General features: G+C 50.9%; 1 protein-coding gene across 1 annotated transcript in view; it reads right to left on the reverse strand.

Annotated features, from left to right (window-relative positions):
* Nucleotides 1-219: 219 nt before the first annotated feature.
* oxct1a (3-oxoacid CoA transferase 1a) overlaps nt 220-21357 on the reverse strand; it is a gene marked incomplete at both ends in the record, with an annotated part of 36950 nt that continues 15812 nt past the window's right edge. Inside the window, 9 exons of the mRNA XM_080184736.1 lie at nt 220-300; nt 2730-2819; nt 6161-6236; nt 9187-9259; nt 9820-9868; nt 11814-11908; nt 13701-13815; nt 17493-17600; nt 20899-20959. Coding sequence (XP_080040862.1) covers nt 220-300; nt 2730-2819; nt 6161-6236; nt 9187-9259; nt 9820-9868; nt 11814-11908; nt 13701-13815; nt 17493-17600; nt 20899-20959 — 748 coding nt within the window. The remainder of the gene's footprint in view (nt 301-2729; nt 2820-6160; nt 6237-9186; nt 9260-9819; nt 9869-11813; nt 11909-13700; nt 13816-17492; nt 17601-20898; nt 20960-21357) is intronic.

The raw sequence follows: 21357 nt of genomic DNA on the forward strand, positions 1-21357 counted from the left end.
CTTTCCTCTACACCCTAGCTATAACTGTAACACTACATTCTGTACTCTCTCCTTTCCTTCTCTATGAACGGTGTGCTTTGTCTGTATGGCGCGCAAGAAACAATACTTTTCACTGTATGTTAATACATGTGACAATAATAAATCAAATCAACTCAACTCTGGTCTTATCAGCAAAGCTTACAGGGTCAGAGTGAGTTTGTGTTTAGTAGGGATCCTTACCTTCTCGGTGATGATGCGGTTCACACATTGTTTCCCAGTTAGGGGTAAATTACACTTCTCCAGGATCTTGTGTCCCCCGCCCTGTGGGAGAGACACGGCCGTTCATTTCAATCTCTGTACGGTTGGCAGTTTACTAATCGGTGTTACACTTTACACTGACCTTCTCTGGTTGCCGTGACACCGCGCAGATACAATTCACCATCTCACAGGCTCCTCGAGGGTGTGAGACTTCAGACCAGCTAATCCATACAGAAACAAAACAGGAGCTGAATCCCAGTCTGAAAACCTCTGTGAAGAAGGTGGGGTTATGGGGATAAGGCGGGAAAGTGGGGTTGAGGGTTATCAAATCAGTCTTGATCCCACTGAATGGCGGAACAGACTCGATGGGCTGAATGGCCTACTCCTGCTCCGATATCTTGTGGTCTAGGACACATCTGCCAAAGTTCATCAGGCAGGTGTCCCGATGGCCACATCCCTCAGAATTCCGCTCACAAACACTGTCCTGAGTTCGATCCCCACCACAGGGTTCCGGATGGCGAGGTGTTGTGTCAGGTCTTTCTGTACAAGATGTTCGCTCCATCTCCCAGACACTGCACAAAGTTCCTCAGCCGCAGTCTCCAGAAAACGAGAGCAAATCTGGAAAAAGATTGTAATGGTGACCATCAAACAGAGGGTGGGAGGTGTACGGAATGAGCGGCCGGACGAAGTGGTTGAGGCAGCGACATTAACAATATTTAACAGGTATTTGGACAGATACATGGATGGGAAATGTTCAGGAGGGATAAAGGCCAAATGGGGTTAGTTTAGATACACTTTTTGGTCAGTATGGACCAGTTTGGGCCGAAGGGCCTGTCTCTGTTCTGTGGATTCTATGATCAAACTACCATCGATTGACAGAAAAACCCATCTGGTTCACTAATGGGAAGGAAATCTGCCGTCCTTACCCGGTCTGGCCTACATGTAAAGTCTAAAGTTTCTTTATTAGTCACAGTAAGGCTTACATTAATAATAGTAATGAAATTACTGTGAAATTCCCCCAGTTGCCACACTCCAGCGCCAGTTCTGGTCAATCCACCTAATCTTTCAAGGAAACCGGAGGAAACCCATGCAGACATGGGGAGAATGTGCAGACTCCACACAGACAGTGACCCAAGCTGGTATTGAACCCGGGTCCCTGGCGCTGTGAAGCAGCAGTGCTAACCACTGTGCCATCGTGCTGCCCCATGGTAGCTACACTGTGTCTCCAGAGCCACAGCAATGTGGTTGACTCTTAACTGTCCTCAGTATGAGGGTAATCAGGAAAAGGCAGTAAACACTGACCCAGCCAGCGACACTCACATCCCATAAAAGATTTTTTTTTACAATCAGTAAAAGTGACATTAAAAATCTCGACAGATTCACTACGTCCTTGAGGGAAGGAAACCTGCTCTCTTTACAAAGTCTGTGATATAAATAACTCCAGGGTCCACATCGTACCTGCCCTCTGAACTGCTGTACAAACCAGGGAAACATGAGGAATACACACTCTGACCCACAGCCAGAGCCTAAATCCCAAACCAGCAGGAGAATATCCGCACATTGCTGTGACTCGAGTCACATGTAGGCCAGACCGGGTAAGGACGGCAGATTTCCGTCTCTAAAGGGCATGGCTGACCCAGATGGGTTTTTCTGACAATCCACAATGGTTTCATGGTCACCAGTGGATTCTTAATTCCAGATGTCGTGTGCGGTTTTGGTCTCCTGACTTGAGAAAGGATACACTGGCACTGGAGGGGGTGCAGAGGAGATTCACTAGGCTGATTCTGGAGTTGAGAGGGTTGGCTTATGAGGAGAGACTGAGTAGACTGGGGCTATACTCATTGGAATTCAGAAGAATGATGGGAGATCTTATAGAAACATATAAGATTATGAAATAAATAGATAAGATAGAAGCAGGGAAGTTGTTTCCACTGGCGGGTGAAACTAGAACTAGGGGGCATAGCCTCAAAATAAGGGGAAGCAGATTTAGGACTGAGTTGAGGAGGAACTTCTTCACACAAAGGGTTGTGAATCTGTGGAATTCCCCGCCCAGTGAAGCAGTTGAGCCTCACTGAATGTTTTTAAGGCAAGGATAGATACATTTTTGAACAGTAATGGAATTAAGGGTTATGGTGAGCGGGCAGTGAAGTGGAGCTGAGTCCATGAAAAGATCAGCCATGATCTTATTGAATGGGGGAGCAGGATCGAGGGGCTGAATGGCCGACTCCTGCTCCTAGTTCTTATATTTTTTATTGAATTTAAATTTCACTCTCTGCCTGTGTGGGATTCAAACTCGGTCCCCAGAACATTTTCCTGGATTACTAATCCAGTAACAACACCAGTGTGCCTCCCAATGTAAAGTCCCTACAGACGCAGAACAAGAACTTGGCCCCAGCATTCAGGAAAGGCAGTGCTGGGCATTCTCACTGTCCCTCCCCCTCCCTTCCTCCTCCCCCTCCCCTCCTCCTCCCCCTTCCCCTCACAAACCTTACCTTAGCTGAGTGCTCCATGGTAACCACCACTTTTGTGTCAGCGCTGGCAACCAGATCCATGGCTCCTCCCATTCCTTTCACCATCTTACCCTGGAACGGCAAACGGGTCACTTTACACACATCAGTGCACGTGGAAGCCAGAAAGGTCCCCTCGACACGGGGTTCGGATCGCAGCCTGCCCTTTGGGGCTCAGACTGTCTGTTCAAAGCAGGATTCTTCCAGGTCTCCTGTTCACCCACTGCAGGGGTGTGTGTGTGTGTGTGTGTGTGTGTGTGTTTTAATACCCAGAGCCTGTGTGAAGGCTGTGCAGTGCCAGGGTCCAGGGTGGGGGTGAATTGGGGTAGAGTGTGAAGGCTGTGCAGTGCCAGGGTCCAGGGTCCAGGGTGGGGGGGAATTGGGGTAGAGTGATTCCACTGGCCAGCCGGGATTGCAAATCAGCAAGCGGTTCAGCAGTGAAAACTTAAAAATCAACTCCTAAAAATAAATTCACCATCCGGAATGTTTGAAAAAAAAAACCCCAGCGATGACCTTGAGAACAGTGCCAACAGATCACAGGGCTGAGAGGCACGAGCTCCCGGCAGCGTGACACTGAGCTGCACAATTCCCATCTCTTACTCAATGGAAAATCTTCCTCTCTCACACTGGCAGCAAAGCTCACAATCGCTGGATAATCACTGACGCACTCGAGGGGGAATGTGTCTCACTAACTCACCACCCCAACCCAAACACGTCAAAACAGCAGCCAGCAACACAATGCTACACACCTCCCCCCCGGTCCCCCCCACACCTCCCCTGTCTCCCCCACATCTCCCTGTCCCCCCCACCCCCACACCTCCCGGTCCCCCCCACACCTCACTGTCCCCCCCACCCCCACAGCTCCCTGTCTCCTCCCCCGACCCCCTCAGGGAGATAGATCTCTGACCAACGACTGCAGCGATTCCCTCTCCCTCAGGGGATTACAACAACAACCTGCACTTACATAGAATCTCCCAAGGTGCTTCAGAGGAGCACGAGAAAATAGAAGGTGAGACTGAGCTCGCGGGAGAGATTTAAACGCCCAGTGACGGAGGTGAAAGGTGCGGCCGGGTTGGTGAGCTGGGATAAGGAGCCTCAGCAGCTGGAGGCAGAGAAATTAAAATCGTCATGGTCTCACTGAGCCAGAATCAGATACTGCCAGAGCAACGAGGAGATCAAACAGATGGGGGGGGGGGGGGGGGACAGAGGGACTGGAGGCCAGAGGGGGGAACAGAGGGACTGAAGATTAGGGAGGGATTTTTCCACATTCAGATTTTGCTGTGGTGGGATTCGAACCCGGGTCCCCGAGTATTCCCCCGAGTTTGAGGATTACTAGCCCAGTGACAATATCCCAACACAACTGTCTCCCCCTGTCGGGCAGCACTGGTGAATGAGACTCAGGGTGAGAAAGGCCCAGGATCCTGAGTAACCTCAGATTCACTGAGGTTCGAATGAGGGAGATCGGCAGGGAGTGTTTTGGGATAGTGAGGTCTGGACATAAGGGTGACACAGTGGCACAGGAACTCGGGTTCAATTCTAGCCTCGGGTCACTGTCTGTGTGGAGTTTGCTCATTCTCCCCGTGTCTGCGTGGGTTTCCTCCGAATGCTCCGATTTCCTCCCACAGTCCAAAGACGTGCGGGTTGGGTGGGTTGGCCAGGGTAAATACGTGGGCTTATGGGGACAGGAAGGATGGTCTGTCAGAGAGTTGGTGCAGACACGATGGGCCGAATGGCCTCCTTGTGCACTGGCGAGATTCGGTGATTAACGAAGGAATGATGAAGGTTTCAGTAGTCAATCAGCTGGCACAGGCGGACATCGTCACGCTGCAGGACTGACTGAACAGGAGTTTGTGAACAGTTCCCTCCGATCGCAGAGCGTCACCCGGAGGAGGGTCCCGTTACACTCCCACCCCCGAGGGGTTTACCCCGGGCACGCTGGGACCAGGTGGTCTCCATGGAAACCAAGCGCTGCAATGAAACTCCACTCGGGCTGTGGTGCTGTGATGGTGGTGGTAACTAACTGGTGTCGGGGTGGATCCTGACAGTGTCTGCCAACTCAACCGTGGTACCCAGCATCGCGGGGATGGAAGCCCTCCCCAGTACCCCCAACCCCTCCCCAGTACCCCCAATCCCTCCCCAGTACCCCCAACCCCTCACCAGCACCCCCAACCCCTCACCAGCACCCCCAACCCCTCACCAGTACCCCCAACCCCTCACCAGTACCCCCAACCCCTCCCCAGTACCCCCAACCCCTCCCCAGTACCCCCAACCCTTCCCCAGTACCCCAACCCCTCCCCAGTACCCCCAACCCTTCCCCAGTACCCCCAACCCTTCCCCAGTACCCCCAACCCTTCCCCAGTACCCCCAACCCTTCCCCAGTACCCCCAACCCTTCCCCAGTACCCCCAACCCTTCCCCAGCACCCCCAACCCTTCCCCAGCACCCCCAACCCTTCCCCAGTACCCCCAAACACTCCCCAGTATCCCCAATCACTCCCCAGTACCCCCAACCCCTCCCCAGTACCCCCAACCCTTCCCCAGTACCCCCAACCCTTCCCCAGTACCCCCAAACACTCCCCAGTATCCCCAATCACTCCCCAGTACCCCCAACCCCTCCCCAGTATCCCCAATCACTCCCCAGTACATCCAACCCCTCCCCAGTACCCCCAACCCTTCCCCAGTACCCCCAACCCTTCCCCAGTACCCCCAACCCTTCCCCAGTACCCCCAACCCCTCCCCAGTACCCCCAACCCCTCCCCAGTACCCCCAAACCTTCCCCAGTACCCCCAAACACTCCCCAGTATCCCCAATCACTCCCCAGTACATCCAACCCCTCCCCAGTACCCCCAACCCTTCCCCAGTACCCCCAACCCTTCCCCAGTACCCCCAACCCTTCCCCAGTACCCCCAACCCCTCCCCAGTACCCCGAACCCTTCCCCAGTACCCCCAACCCTTCCCCAGTACCCCCAACCACTCCCCAGCACCCCCAACCACTCCCCAGTACCCCCAACCCCTCCCCAGTACCCCTAACCACTCCCCAGTACCCCCAACCACTCCCCAGTACCCCCAACCACTCCCCAGTACCCCCAAACACTCCCCAGTACCCCCAACCACTCCCCAGCACCCCCAACCACTCCCCAGCACCCCCAACCACTCCCCAGCACCCCCAACCACTCCCCATCGCCCTCCTACCCCCACCTCCCCAATTGAAATCAGCCCCGATTCCTGATGGAATTCCAGCCCAGTCAAATAAACAGAGAGACCCCCCGCTCCCCCCCATCCCCAATGTCAGCTCTATCTGATGGTTTACCCCAGTTTGGAATGATTGGTAGCCAGTCCATTGCTCTATCACTCTGACTAACTGCCCACTCCCAGCCGCTCACTGCCCGCTAACACCGCATGGAGGGAACTCACTCACCGGGATCATCCAATTGGCCAAATCCCCAAATTGGGAAACTTGCATCCCACCGAGCATGGTCATATCCACATGACCCCTACAGAGAGTGAGAGAGAGAGAGAGAGAGTCACAGATAGAAATCCCATTCACAAAAACATACTCCCCCAGCCTGCAGGTACAGCAGGTGGTCAGGAAGGCGAATGGGATGCTGGCCTTCATCGCGAGGGGGATTGAATATAAAAGTAGGGAGGTCTTGCTGCAGCTGTATAGGGCATTGGTGAGGCCGCAACTGGAGTACTGTGTGCAGTTTTGGGCGCCGCACCTGCGCAAAGATATTTTGGCCTTGGAGGGAGTGCAGAGGAGGTTTACTAGGCTGATACTGGAGTTGAGGGGGTTGAGCTATGAGGAGAGGCTGAATAAACTAGGCTTGTACTCGTTAGAGTTTAGAAGGATGAGGGGAGATCTCATTGAGACATATAAGATGATGAATGGGATGGATAGGATAGAGGTGGAGAGACTCTTCCCGCTCAGAAAGGACAGTAGGACTAGGGGGCACAGCCTCAAGATAAAGGGGGGGCGGTTTAGATCGGAGTTGAGGAAGAACTTCTTCACTCAAAGGGTGGTGAATCTCTGGAATTCTCTGCCTGTTGAAGTGGTGGAGGCTGCCTCGCTAAATATTTTTAGGAAGAGGGTTGATGGGTTTTTGATAAGAGAGGGGATTAAGGGTTATGGGGAGAGGGCGGGAATGTGGAACTGAGCCACGACAGATCAGCCATGATCTTATTGAATGGCGGGGCAGGCTCGAAGGGCTAGATGGCCTACTCCTGCTCCTATTTCTTATGTTCTTATGTTCTTATGTCCCTGCACTACCCCAAAGAAGCAGTTCCCTGAAAACGATCGTACTCCTGCACTCACACAAACACTCCCAGGACAGGTACAGCACGGGGTTAGATACAGAGTAAAGCTCCCTCTACACTGTCCCCATCAAACACTCCCAGGACAGGTACAGCACAGGCTTAGATACAGAGTAAAGCTCCCTCTACACTGTCCCCATCAAACACTCCCAGGACAGGAACAGCACGGGGTTAGATACAGAGTAAAGCTCCCTCTACACTGTCCCCCCATCAAACACCCCCAGGACAGGTACAGCACGGGGTTAGATACAGAGTAGAGCTCCCTCTGCACTGTCCCCCATCAAACACTCCCAGGACAGGTACAGCACGGGGTTAGATACAGAGTAAAGGCACAAGTCAGGAGTGTGCTGGAATACTCTCCACCTGTCTGGATAAGCGCAGCTCCAGAATCCAGGATGAATCAGTCTGCTTTATTCCCAGCCCTTCCACAAACATCCACTCCCTCCACCATGTCTATCATTCTTCACTGTCACTGAGACAAGGTCTTGGAACACCCTCCCTAACAGCACTGTGTGAGTACCTACACCTCAGGATCTGCAGAGATTCAAGAAGGCAGCTCACCACCACCATCTCAAGGGGCAAGGAGGGATGGGCAATAAATGCGCCCAGCCTGCGATGCCCACATCTGGTGGGTGGGGAGTTCTGATCACAAACAGGGTATATAAAGACAGCACTCAGTTTAGATTAGAAATGCAAGTCTTTACAGCTAATCAAGTCGTACAGCCCCGGAACGGCGCGCTGACAGTAAACACAGCCCCGGAACGGCGCGCTGACAGTAAACACAGCCCCGGAACGGCGCGCTGACAGTAAACACAGCCCCGGAACGGCGCGCTGACAGTAAACACAGCCCTGGAACGGCGCGCTGACAGTAAACACAGCCCTGGAACGGCGCGCTGACAGTAAACACAGCCCCGGAACGGCGCGCTGACAGTAAACACAGCCCCGGAACGGCGCGCTGACAGTAAACACAGCCCCGGAACGGCGCGCTGACAGTAAACACAGCCCCGGAACGGCGCGCTGACAGTAAACACAGCCCCGGAACGGTGCGCTGACAGTAAACACAGCCTGGAACAGTGCACTGACAGTAAACACAGCCCCGGAACAGCGCACTGATGGTACACACAGCCCCGGAACAGCGCGCTGACAATCAACACAGCCCAGAACAGCGCACTGACGGTAAACACAGCCCCAGAACAGCGCACTGATGGTAAACACAGCCCCGGAACAGCGCGCTGACAGTAAACACAGCCTGGAACAGTGCACTGACAGTAAACACAGCCCCAGAACAGCGTGCTGATGGTAAACATAGCCCCGGAAGAGCGCGCTGACAATCAACACAGCCCCGGAACAGCGCGCTGACAGTAAACACAGCCTGGAACAGCGCACTGACGGTAAACACAGCCTGGAACAGCGCACTGACGGTAAACACAGCCTGGAACAGCGCGCTGACAGTAAACACAGCCTGGAACAGCGCACTGATGGTAAACACAGCCTGGAACAGCGCGCTGACAGTAAACACAGCCCCGGAACAGCGCGCTGACAGTAAACACAGCCTGGAACAGCACGCTGACAGTAAACACAGCCTGGAACAGCGCACTGACGGTAAACACAGCCTGGAACAGCGCGCTGACAGTAAACACAGCCTGGAACAGCGCGCTGACAGTAAACACAGCCTGGAACAGCGCGCTGACAGTAAACACAGCCTGGAACAGCGCGCTGACAGTAAACACAGCCTGGAACAGCGCGCTGACAGTAAACACAGCCCCAGAACAGCGCGCTGGCAGTAAACACAGCCCCGGAACAGCGCGCTGGCAGTAAACACAGCCCCGGAACAGCGCACTGACAGTAAACACAGCCCCGGAACAGCGCACTGACAGTAAACACAGCCCCGGAACAGCGCACTGACAGTAAACACAGCCCCGGAACAGCGCACTGACGGTAAACACAGCCCCGGAACAGTGCGCTGATGGTAAACACAGCCCCGGAACAGCGCGCTGGCAGTAAACACAGCCCCGGAACAGCGCGCTGACAGTAAACACAGCCCCGGAACAGCGCGCTGACAGTAAACACAGCCCCGGAACAGCGCGCTGACAGTAAACACAGCCTGGAACAGCGCGCTGGCAGTAAACATACCCCCGGATCATGGCGAAGGATTCATCGCTGGAGAAGAAGGAAGCTCCTGGCAGCACCGTGACTGTCTCTTTACCTAATGGAGGCAAAACAGAAAGTTTCAACACCAGTTCGGGCTCCACACCACAGGATTCGATAACGAGATAAAGGATATTCGTGTCCAGCGAACAGGAACTGGTGCAGCATCAGCTCCCTGTCAGAGAGAATCGGTTCCACTGAGTCAGGGCAGCAAATCGGACACCCTCTGTTAACACCCACAGCCCATACGGGGACTTAACCAGAGCTGGTGTTACTCAGCACCCTGCCATCCGGCCACCCGAGGTGACTGACCCCCCATCGGGTTCCAGAGTCACTCAGTGCTGAACCCCCCCCACCCCCAAATCCCGGGATCCAGAATCACACAGTGCCGGCCCCACTTCCCCCGGGTTCCAGAGTCACCCAGTACTGCACCCCTCTCTCTCCAGGGATCCAGAATCACACAGTGCTGCATCCCCCCCCTGCCTTCCCCCGGGTTCCAGTGCCACCCAGTGAAGCGAATCTGGTTCCGTTATGGAACGGCTCTGCTGGCTACCCCAGTGCTGGAGGAACTCCCAATCAGCCCCACCCTCACCATCTCCCCCAGCCCACAGCTCTTACCCGCGTTAATCAGGTCTGCATCTTCCTCTCCCCGGAGTGGGTATGGACCCTGCAAAGATAGCAACAGGTAGAAATGGTCAAATCACAGGCCCCACGTCCAGGTCTCCACCAATCAGCATGCTCCCTTCATTCATGATGTTCATGCCCCCATCCTGACCTTCAGCCTCAATCTCAGCACAGCGACTGATATTTATTAGAATTTGCTTATCGCCTCTGTGATGACAATAGTCTAGTTAATTTAGATATACATATCTTTATGTTTAAAGGTGAATGTTTAAAAATTCAGCCTTATTCTACAGTCAGTCAGTATGTCTGGGGGGAATGCAGCTCAGGTGCTGGGAAAGCAGAGTAATTACTCACTTTAACCTTCCAAGTGTTTATGTTAAGTGGAGTTAATGGACTTTTGTTTACTTAAGTTCCGCTGGGATTTCTGATTAGAGTGATTGACAGGGCCATGTGATCATGTGGATGACGTGCAGTCCTGGGTCTGTAGCGGAGAGAACAAGTTTTTGCAGAAAGCAGGTTAGTTTGCAGGTGAAGCTGGTTGAAGTTTGAAGGATTTTGCAGGCATCTGGAACTCTATCTCTCTCTGAAAGCTGAAGACTCATTAGAACAAGTTAATCTGTGGTTGCTAACTGTATTTAAAGTGACCACGTGGGTGGGATTTTACGACTTTGCTCATCCCAAAACCATAAAATCCCACACGAGGTCGAGGGACCTTCTCATTGTCTGCTAAAATAGTTGGGGTCCAGTCTGGCTTCATAACATACTTTGGAGTTCTGGTCCGAGATTCTAACAAAACTGGAGCTTCGTCCTGGCTCCTACACCTCCCTGTACTCAACCATTCCCTCTTTCATTCCAACATTTCACCCAGCTGGTTTACTAATGTTCCCTTCAGGGAAGGAAATCTGCCATCCCTATCTGGTCTGGCCTACATGTGACTCCAGATCCACTGCAATGTCATAGAGTCACAGAGGTTTACAGCATGGAAACAGGCCCTTCGGCCCAACTTGTCCATCCCACCCTTTTTTTTAAACCCCTAAACTAGTACCAATTGCCCACATTTGGCCCATATCCCTCTATACCATCTTACAAATGTAACTAAATGCTTTTTAAAAGACAAAATTGTACCCGCCTCTACAACTGCCTCTGGCAGCTTGTTCCAGACACTCACCACCCTCTGTGTGAAAAAATTGCCCCTCTGGACCCTTTTGTATCTCTCCCCTCTCACCTTAAACCTGTGCCCTCTAGTTTTAGACTCCCCTACCTTTGGGGAAAAGATATTGACCATCTAGCTGATCTGTGCCCCTCATTATTTTATAGACCTCTATAAGATCACCCCTCAGCCTCCTACGCTCCAGGGAAAAACATCCCAATCTATCCAGCCTCTCCTTATAACTCAGCAAGGTGTGAGGTGGAACCTCCCAGAGAAGGTTCACTGGGAGATCCCCAGTACGGAAGGATTGTCTTCTGAGGAAAGGTTAAGCAAGTCGGGACTCTACTCAATAGAATGAAGAACGAGAAATGATCTCACTGAATCATAGAGGATTCTGAAGGGGTTTGACAGGGTAAATGCTGAGAGGATGTTCCCCCTCATGGGAGAGCCTAGGACCACATGGCAGGGTCTCAGAATGGAGGGGAGCCAATTTAACACTGAGATGAGGGGGGATTTCTTCTTTCGCCTTCCGCAATGGACTATTAAACCACTCATTTCAAGGGCAATTAGAGATGGGCAACAAATGCCAGAGACACTCACATCAGATGAAAGACTAAAGAAAACTTGGTGAACCTTAACTCTTTAAAAGCAAAATGTAGAAACACACAGAAGAGAGCAGCATGGTTCCTGGAGCTGTTTCCATAAGCTGGGAGGTTAAAGAATGTACCTGGTCACTGTCACTCTGGAAATTAGTATTATTATTTATGGTAATTATACCTCGGTGCAGACAACACAGAGATGGTGACAGCATTCCACCCAGTGCCCACCCTGTTCTTACCAATCCCAGAACGCCATTCTCACTCTGCAGGTGGACGGTGATGTCCGGACGGATGAAGTTACTGGCCAGCATTGGCATCCCAATACCCAGGTTGGCTGAAACGAGGCGGTTAAGGGTAACACAGAACTCAGAAACAGTAACTAACTCTAACCCGGTACCACTCGGTTCCTGTGTGTGAGTGTGCCTCTTTATCAACGTGTGAACGAAGGTTTGCTGCCCTCTTGGGTTCAGGGGTCAGTCACGAGGGGGACACGGGTTTAGGGTGAGGGGCAGGGGATTCAGAGGGGGTTTGAGAAAAGACTTTTTCATCACTCAGGAGGGTGGTGGGAATGTGGAATGTGCTGTCTGGGGGTGGGGGGTGCGGGGGGGGGGGTGCAGGCTGGAAACCTCACAGCCATTAACAGGTATTTGGATCTGCACTTGAAGCTTCAGAACTTTCAAGGATGTGGACAAGTGCAGGCAAATGGGATAGCATGAGTTTAGTGGTAGCTGTTAGTGTAGACTCGATGGGCTGAAGGGCCTTTTCTGCGCAATATGACTCTATGGCTGGAATTTTACTGCCCTGCGGGAATCGGAGCGGACGAGAGGTGGACAATGGAAAGGTCCGTTAATCTCGGGTGGGATTTCACAGTTTCAGGACGAATGTGGCTGTAAAATGCCACCAGACAGCTGTGTGAGGGAGAGTTATCCAGCTGAGTGCGTGTTAGTTCCAGTTTGTGTGTCAGGCTATCAGGAACAGCCGATCGGAATAATGAAATCCATCTGCTTTGGCAGGGCCAATCCCATCTACTCTCCCAGGCCCTCTCGCCCCTCCCAAACTGATTTCCGTTTACTGATCTCCTGATTCCAATTAATCCAGCCTCTCTCCTGCCAATCATCTTCTGGATGAAGCAGACTCAGTCCTAACTTCCCAAATCCCTGGATTCAATCCTTACCACAGAGGACATTCTGTCCATCTACAGAAAACCAAACTGACCCTTAACCATTCCCAATGCACTGAAACATCTCCCGAATCCCTCTGTCACGTCCCTCGGGCAGTCACACCCGTTCAAGGGGCAGATGTAGCTGTGTGTAATCTATCCAAACATGACGTTATATTCACTAGAACGATAATACCAACACCCCACTGTGACTACAGCCAAACACTGAATTAATCATTGACCCAACAGTGTAATTCCCAGAAATCTCTCCTGTTCACACAGGAGTAAAGGACTCAGGAAGTCTTGCTGCAACTGTATAAGGTACCGGAGAGACCACATCTGGAGCACTGAGCAGTTTTGATCCCCTTATTTAAGGAAAAATATTTAATTGGAGGCAATTCAGAGAAGGTTCACTGGGAGATCCCCAGTACGGAAGGATTGTCTTATGAGGAAAATAAGTCAGGACTCTACTCATTGGAGTTTAGAAGAATGAGAGATGATCTCACTGAAACATAGAGGATTCTGAAGGGGTTTGACAGGGTAAATGCTGAGAGGATGTTCCCCCTCATGGGGGAGCCGAGGACCAGACGGCAGGGTCTCAGAATGAAGGGGCACCAATTTAACACTGAGATGAAGAATTTCTTCTCTCAAAAGGGTTGTTCATCTTTGGAGCTCCTCATCACAGGGAGCTGTGGGGGCAGAGTGCTTGTCTATATTTAAGGATGAGATAGATTGTTGATCAGTAAGAGAATCAAGGGTTACGGAGAAAGGGCAGGAAAGCGGACGCGAGGAATGTCAGAGCAGCCATGATCCTGGTAGAGCAGGCCTGAGGGGCTGAATGGCCTAATCCTGTTCCTATTTCTTATGGTTTCATGATACACAACTTCATACACAATATTCCCGCAATCTCTAGACTCTTACAAAGCTGGGAGCTGTGCAGGAAGGTATGAGCACAGTGGAAGGATACCATACATACCATCCTGAAACTCCAGTGCTGCTCTCCGAATGATCCGTTCCCTGACCATGTCAGCTTCAGTTTTCGGTTTAGGTTTACAATCTTCCGTCTTTCGAAGAGTTAGTCTCTGAACGTAAAGAACAGCTTACAAGTACTGCAGTGGAGAAGCTTCCGGAAGGAACCAGTGTGGGGGGTCTACGCACATAAAAAAGGTCGCTGCCGCAGGGAAGTTCCAGGTTTCTTCCCGAACTAAGATGCCAAGCAAGAGGGGACGTGCGAGGGGAGTTCTTTTACACAGGGGGTGGTGAATGTCTGGAACGTGCTGCCCGGGGGGGGGGGTACGATAGCAGCATTTAAGGGGCAAAAAGACAAATACACGAATCGGATGGGAATGGAAGGATCGGGACTCCGTAAGTGTGTACGGTTTTAGTTTAGGCAGACATCATGATCGGCACAGGTTTGGAGGGCCGAATGGCCTGTTCCTGTGCTCTATTGTTCCCTGTTCTCAGGACGATTGAGGCTAAATCATCAGGTCTGTGTCCCAGGCCAGAGTAGGAACCCATCAGGGGGTAAATAATCTACAAGTCCCCCGGCCAGCCAGACTCCTTGTTTCCGAGTGACATCATTCCCACCTTGGGCTCTGCACCAGTTCGGAAATGATAAATTGCAAGGTTATCGGAGCCACGCCAGAGTGTGGGAAATCAGTCTCTGCTAATCACACTCTCACCCCACCAGCAATCATCTTCCTTCTGGCAAGCTTCTCGAATCTCCACACATCCCCGATATTTACCCAGCAATGGGGAATCGGGCACAGTAACGTGACTGGACCTGTAGCCCAGAGGTCTGGACTAATACTCCAGAGAGATCCCACAATGACAGCTGGGAAGAATTTAAATTCAACAAGTAAATCTGGAATAAATTTGCGTACATTAGTAAAGATTATTAAACACCTGGTTCATTGACTAATGACCCATCCAATGTGTTATAAATGCCAGCTCCACAAGACAATGATATTGAAAAATGCCCCTTCCAATTCAAAGTGAGAGACAGCTCTGGAAAAGGTGTAATTTGGTAAAGAGCTCAGTTTGGAGAAAGGCCCCTATGATTTTAAGTTGCACAAGGACAGGAAGGCCACTGGAAACTGACTGAGGTTTAAAACCACCGCTTTTTCTGACACCTCTCACTAAAAACAGACACGGCTTTCAGAGTCTGCTTCTGTGGAACAGGAAATAGCCTCTTGCAGAGAAGGGCCAGCAGGATCCTTTCAATGGTTCAGTTTCTGTTCAAAAGGTAGAGAACAGAACAGGCGGGGAGCTTAAAGAGTTAGATCACTGGATTTGTCGAGGTGTGCCCTGCTGATGATAACTGTCTCGATGAAAACTCAAGTGGAGTGGAGCGATTGTTAAAGGTCTTTGCAAACTCCTCTTGTCGGAGAAAGATGCAGTAAGGAAGATTTTGAGCCTGTCCCACTAATGCTACACATCAGGGTGGGGCAGAGTACAAGGGTTTTGCGAGGCATATCGTGTTACATTAGTTTGTTAATATGAAACTTTTCTCTAGTTTGACGTATCAGTTGTCTGTTATTTTATGTTTGAGCTGTTTTGATTTGTTACAGTGAATATCTTAAAAAGTCTTGTTATTTGGTTTGGTCATTTGGGAAATTTATCATGGTTAAGGAGTTAGTTAACAAGACACTCTGTTCATCAATCAAACAACTACAGGAAGTGCTGTGGGTGCAGAACACATGGATTACAGGGGTTCACCTTCACTGTCTCAAGACCAGTTAGAGAGGGGTAATAAACACAGCTTGTGCCAGGGACCCTCACTTCCAAAAACAAATAAAAACATGAAATGCGTGATATCTTTCAGAAAGCGTGTCAGAGTTTAACTCATTGCTTCAAGTACAGTCTCTTTATGCAATCTTACAATCACAGACTTCTGACAACACACAAGTAGGCCATTCGGCTAGTCACATCTGGACTGGCTCTGAAAGGAGCAGTTCAAGCAGTGCCAACTACCTTCGCCATGTTTCCCTGCACATTCTTCCTTTTCAAATAATAATCCAATTCCCCCTCAGTTCAACCATCTCCACCACACTCTCAGACAGTACATTCCAGATCCTAACCACTCGCTGGGTGAATCTGTCTCCACCACACTCTCAGACAGTACATTCCAGATCCTAACCACTCGCTGGGTGAATCTGTCTCCACCACACTCTCAGACAGTACATTCCAGATCCTAACCACTCGCTGGGTGAATCTGTCTCCACCACACTCTCAGACAGTACATTCCAGATCCTAACCACTCGCTGTGTGAACAAGTTTCTCCTCGTGTCTTCTTTGCTCCTTTCACCAACGGTCTCAGATCTGTGTGCTCTGGTTTCTGATCCTTCCAGTGATGGGAACAGTTTCTCTATCGACTCTGTCCCTTTCCCTTGTGATTTTGAGCACTTTGATCTAATATCCTCTCAGCTGCAGCTACCCCGGTCTGTCTTCATATCTGAAGTTTCTTATCCCTAGAATCATTCTCATGAATTTTTTTCTGCATTCTCCCAATGACCTTCACACCCTCCCTACAGTGTGGTGCTCGGAGCTGGACTCAATACTCTAGTTGAGGCTGAACCAGTGATTTATACAAGTGCATCTTAACCCCCCCTGTTCTTGTACTCTGTTAATAAAACACAGATACTTCAAGCTTCATTCACCGCTCTCTCCACCTGTCCTGCCACTTTCACACATACGCCCCGGCCCCTCCTGAACCCCTTTTAGGGTGATCCCCCTGATTTGATATTATTTTCATACTCTCTTGAATCAGATTTCACCTGTCACCTGTCCGCCCATTCCATCACCCTGTCTCTGTCTGAGGTTCTACATTACCCTCACAGTTTACAAAGCTCCCAAGTTTTGTACCATCTGCAAATTTTGAAACTGGGGCCTTTCTTTTCACTTTATTCGTTCACGGGACGGTGTGTGTCATTGGCTGGGCCAGCATTTATCGCCCGTCCGTGAAGACATTTTAAATCAATCACATTGCTATGGAGCTGGAGTCGGATATAAGCCAGACTGGGTAAGGATGGCAGATTTCCTTCCCTCAAGAGAACCAGATGGGTTTTTACAACAATGGTTTTATGGTTATCATTACTTTCAATTCCAGATTTTTACTGAATCCAAATTTCACCGTCTGTACAATCTCAGAATTTCCCACGTAGCACAGGACATGCATTTGAGAGGATGGATGGGCCCTGTCTCTTATAAGAAAACTTGACAGGCAAAGAGCAGCAGATCATCTGACAGAATTGGCAGGGACCTGGGCAGAACAATGTGCAGCTTCTTTCAATGCCAGAGGATCGATACCATCTGTCTGAATGGGCAGACAGTCTCTGCAGAAAGATGCCATCCCTTGTCACAACTCCCACGCATCTGCAGATGTCGTGCGTTGTACTGCGGGGGGGGGGGGGGCAGCATGCAGATGGGCAGCAACCGGGTAAACAACACCGAGCCTGCAATTTTCAATCAACTAAAGAAAGACATGAACTGATATTGATCAGCGATGATGGTGATGGATGACGGAGCAGGCTCGAAGGGCCAAATGGCCTCCTCCTGCTCCTATCTTCTATATTATATCCAGTACTGAAATGTGGGATCTTGCTGTGTACAAACCATCACCACAATGATTGCAGCTCAGTGACGTATCGCTCCGAGATAGATGATGAACTCCCACGGAAACACTCAGGTTTTTATTTTCACTCGGGTTTGTATAAGTAACTATATCCTGTGTAAAATCATCCACTGGACCCTGCCTCACCTCAATCCTCTTCTCATACTGACTTCCCTTGATGATTCTCTGGACGTATATACTGGGGATGTGAACATCTTCCGGTGCAAACGTTCCCGTGTCAACAATCTCCTCGACCTGTTTAACACAGAACAGGAGGCGCGTTCGTCAGCTGTGCCTTCCCCCACTTCCTCTCATCATCTAACCTCTCCTTTTTTACACATGATTAAATTCACAGCTGCGTACTCCAGCAACGTTTCACCCAACTGATGGTTCTTTTAACTGTCAGCACAGAGTGTCTCGCTACCCTGAGTGCAGTGAGTATCAGCACACACAATTCGACCACACACAGCTCAATATTGCACCATCTTGAATGCAAGCCCTCTTCAGATGCAGGGACACAGACTGCCACTCCAACCCAGAAAGGCCAGAGAATAACAAATAAAAACATTTCCACCGTGCACAGGAGAAAGCGCAGCTCAGATTGTGCACACTCGGTGTACAGAAGGCCCTTCTCCCCATTTAACCCCGTGCTGTACCTGTCTTGGGAGTGTTTGATGGGGGACAGTGTAGAGGAAGCTTTATTCTGTATCTAACCCTGTGCTGTACCTGTCCTGGGAGTGTTTGATGGGGACAGTGTAGAGGGAGCTTTACTCTGTATCTAACCCCGTGCCGTACCTGTCCTGGGAGTGTTTGATGGGGGACAGTGTAGAGGGAGCTTTACTCTGTATCTAACCCCGTGCTGTACCTGTCCTGGGAGTGTTTGATGGGGGACAGTGTAGAGGGAGCTTTACTCTGTATCTAGCCCCATGCTGTACCTGTCCTGGGAGTGTTTGATGGGTGACAGTGTAGAGGGAGCTTTACTCTGTATCTAACCCCGTGCTGTACCTGTCCTGGGAGTGTTTGATGGGGGACAGTGTAGAGGGAGCTTTACTCTGTATCTAACCCCGTGCTGTACCTGTCCTGGGAGTGTTTGATGGGTGACAGTGTAGAGGGAGCTTTACTCTGTATCTAACCCCGTGCTGTACCTGTCCTGGGAGTGTTTGATGGGGGACAGTGTAGAGGGAGCTTTACTCTGTATCTAACCCCGTGCTGTACCTGTCCTGGGAGTGTTTGATGGGGGGACAGTGTAGAGGGAGCTTTACTCTGTATCTAACCCCGTGCTGTACCTGTCCTGGGAGTGTTTGATGGGGGGACAGTGTAGAGGGAGCTTTACTCTGTATCTAACCCCATGCTGTACCTGTCCTGGGAGTGTTTGATGGGGGACAGTGTAGAGGGAGCTTTACTCTGTATCTAACCCCGTGCTGTACCTGTCCTGGGAGTGTTTGATGGGGGACAGTGTAGAGGGAGCTTTACTCTGTATCTAACCCCGTGCTGTACCTGTCCTGGGAGTGTTTGATGGGTGACAGTGTAGAGGGAGCTTTACTCTGTATCTAACCCCGTGCTGTACCTGTCCTGGGAGTGTTTGATGGGGGACAGTGTAGAGGGAGCTTTACTCTGTATCTAACCCCGTGCTGTACCTGTCCTGGGAGTGTTTGATGGGGGGACAGTGTAGAGGGAGCTTTACTCTGTATCTAACCCCGTGCTGTACCTGTCCTGGGAGTGTTTGATGGGGGGACAGTGTAGAGGGAGCTTTACTCTGTATCTAACCCCGTGCTGTACCTGTCCTGGGAGTGTTTGATGGGGGGACAGTGTAGAGGGAGCTTTACTCTGTATCTAACCCCGTGCTGTACCTGTCCTGGGAGTGTTTGATGGGGGGACAGTGTAGAGGGAGCTTTACTCTGTATCTAACCCCATGCTGTACCTGTCCTGGGAGTGTTTGATGGGGGACAGTGTAGAGGGAGCTTTACTCTGTATCTAACCCCGTGCTGTACCTGTCCTGGGATTGTTTGATGGGGGGACAGTGTAGAGGGAGCTTTACTCTGTATCTAACCCCGTGCTGTACCTGTCCTGGGAGTGTTTGATGGGGGGGGACAGTGTAGAGGGAGCTTTACTCTGTATCTAACCCCGTGCTGTATCTGTCCTGGGAGTGTTTGATGGGGACAGTGTAGAGGGAGCTTTACTCTGTATCTAACCCCGTGCTGTACATGTCCTGGGATGGGGACAGTGTAAAGTATCCCTTTATTTCCCAGTATTATTCCCTATGGGATGAATATATTTGCTGTCAGTGAGCTGGGATGCCTCATGTTACTGGGAAGTGGGAATGGAATGGGGGATGGTTTAGTCTGTGCACACACTGCCTGGTGTGCCAAGGCTCGGTGCTGCAGAGTGTGACTGAATTCTACACGCGATGAAACCCTCACTCTTCAAATAACATTTCAGCTCACTGCTAATCAAAACAAACCAGGTGAAACTTTAACCCAAATCCCCCTCTGTATTCAGCCCCTCGCTGCAGTTGCAGATACGACTCTCTCCCAGACACCTATCAGCGATTAATGTGCTGCGTAGTTGCTAGGTTACCTCCCTCTTCATCCCCATTGTAAATGCCAGGTGTTTATAACTCCCATCGACTCGGATTGATGGCTGTATTTAGCGACATGGCTGTGAGCAGGATTCAGAGTTGTTTTATTAACCCTGTGTCTGGCTCACGGACGTGGCCACGCTCTCTGCCTCATCCACAGAGGCAGGAAGAAGCTTCTACCTTTAATATCCAGCTCACACACACACACACCACGTGGACTGCAGTGCTCGAATGCGGCAGCTCTCTACCCCCGGAGGGTCATTAGGGATGGACAATTAATTCTATTCCACAACAGCCACATCTCATAAAAGAATTTTTAAAATGTGCACAGAGACATCAGTGATACGAGCTTGTGTTGTTCAGTGGAACTCTCCTGTCTGCTCTGTTATTCAATAAGATTGTGATGGATCTTCCTGCCTTGTTTTTAAGGCAAGGATAGATACATTTTTGAACAGTAAAGGAATTAAGGGTTATGGTGAGCGGGTGGGTAAGTGGAGCTGAGTCCATGAAAAGATCAGCCCTGATCTTATTGAATGGTGGAGCAGGTTCGAGGGGGCAGATGGCCCACTCCTGCTCCGAGTTCTTACGTTCTGTCCCCTCTGCCACTTCCTAAATTACCTTCAAATCCCTCCACACACATAAATCCTCCGTCTTAAATACATTCAAGGAGGGAGCACCCCCTACGCTCCGGGCTGGAGAATTCCAAAGAGTCAGAGTCTCCTGCTGAAGAACGAAGACCTTTCTCCCCATCTCTATCCTCGCTGGCCAATTCATTCTGACCGTCACGCCACCTACCCCCCCACCGCCCCCATCTGTGTCCTCACTGGCCAATTCATTCTGACTCTGTCACCCCCTCTCCCCACCTCCCCCCCAAGCATCAGGAACACCCAGTCTGCATCTCCCCCCACCAAGCCCCGGAAGAATTTCCCATCTTTCTTCTACGTTCCATGCACACTCGCTGACTCACACACATACCTCCACCACAGTCACCTTGGCAGCTTTGCACATGGGCTGGTTAAAATTCCGTGCGGTTTTCCTGAAAGGAAAGGTATAGGAGTGAGAGGGCAGACCTGAGCACTCAGCCAATCCCAAAGCAGTCTGCCTGAAAGATGGATGCGTTGCTCCCTGACAGGGTGCGTGGACATCACAGGACCCCGACAGAGGCCATTCGACCCATCGAGACCATACCAACTCTCCCACACAGCATCTTACCCAGGGCCGCACACCACCTGTAATCCCACACATTTAACCCAGTAATCCCCTTAATTAACACCTCTTGGGACACTAAGGGGTAATTTCGCACGGCCAATCCATCTATCCTACACACCTTTACCAAGGAGTGCGGGTGGAAACCGGAGCACCCAGAGGAAACCCACGCAGACACGGGGAGAATGTGCAAACTCTGCAAGGACGGTGACCCGAGGCCAGAATTGA

This window comes from Carcharhinus amblyrhynchos, unplaced genomic scaffold, assembly GCF_965287045.1.
Source record: "Carcharhinus amblyrhynchos unplaced genomic scaffold, sCarAmb.v2.hapA scaffold_904, whole genome shotgun sequence".
Lineage (NCBI taxonomy): Eukaryota > Metazoa > Chordata > Chondrichthyes > Carcharhiniformes > Carcharhinidae > Carcharhinus > Carcharhinus amblyrhynchos.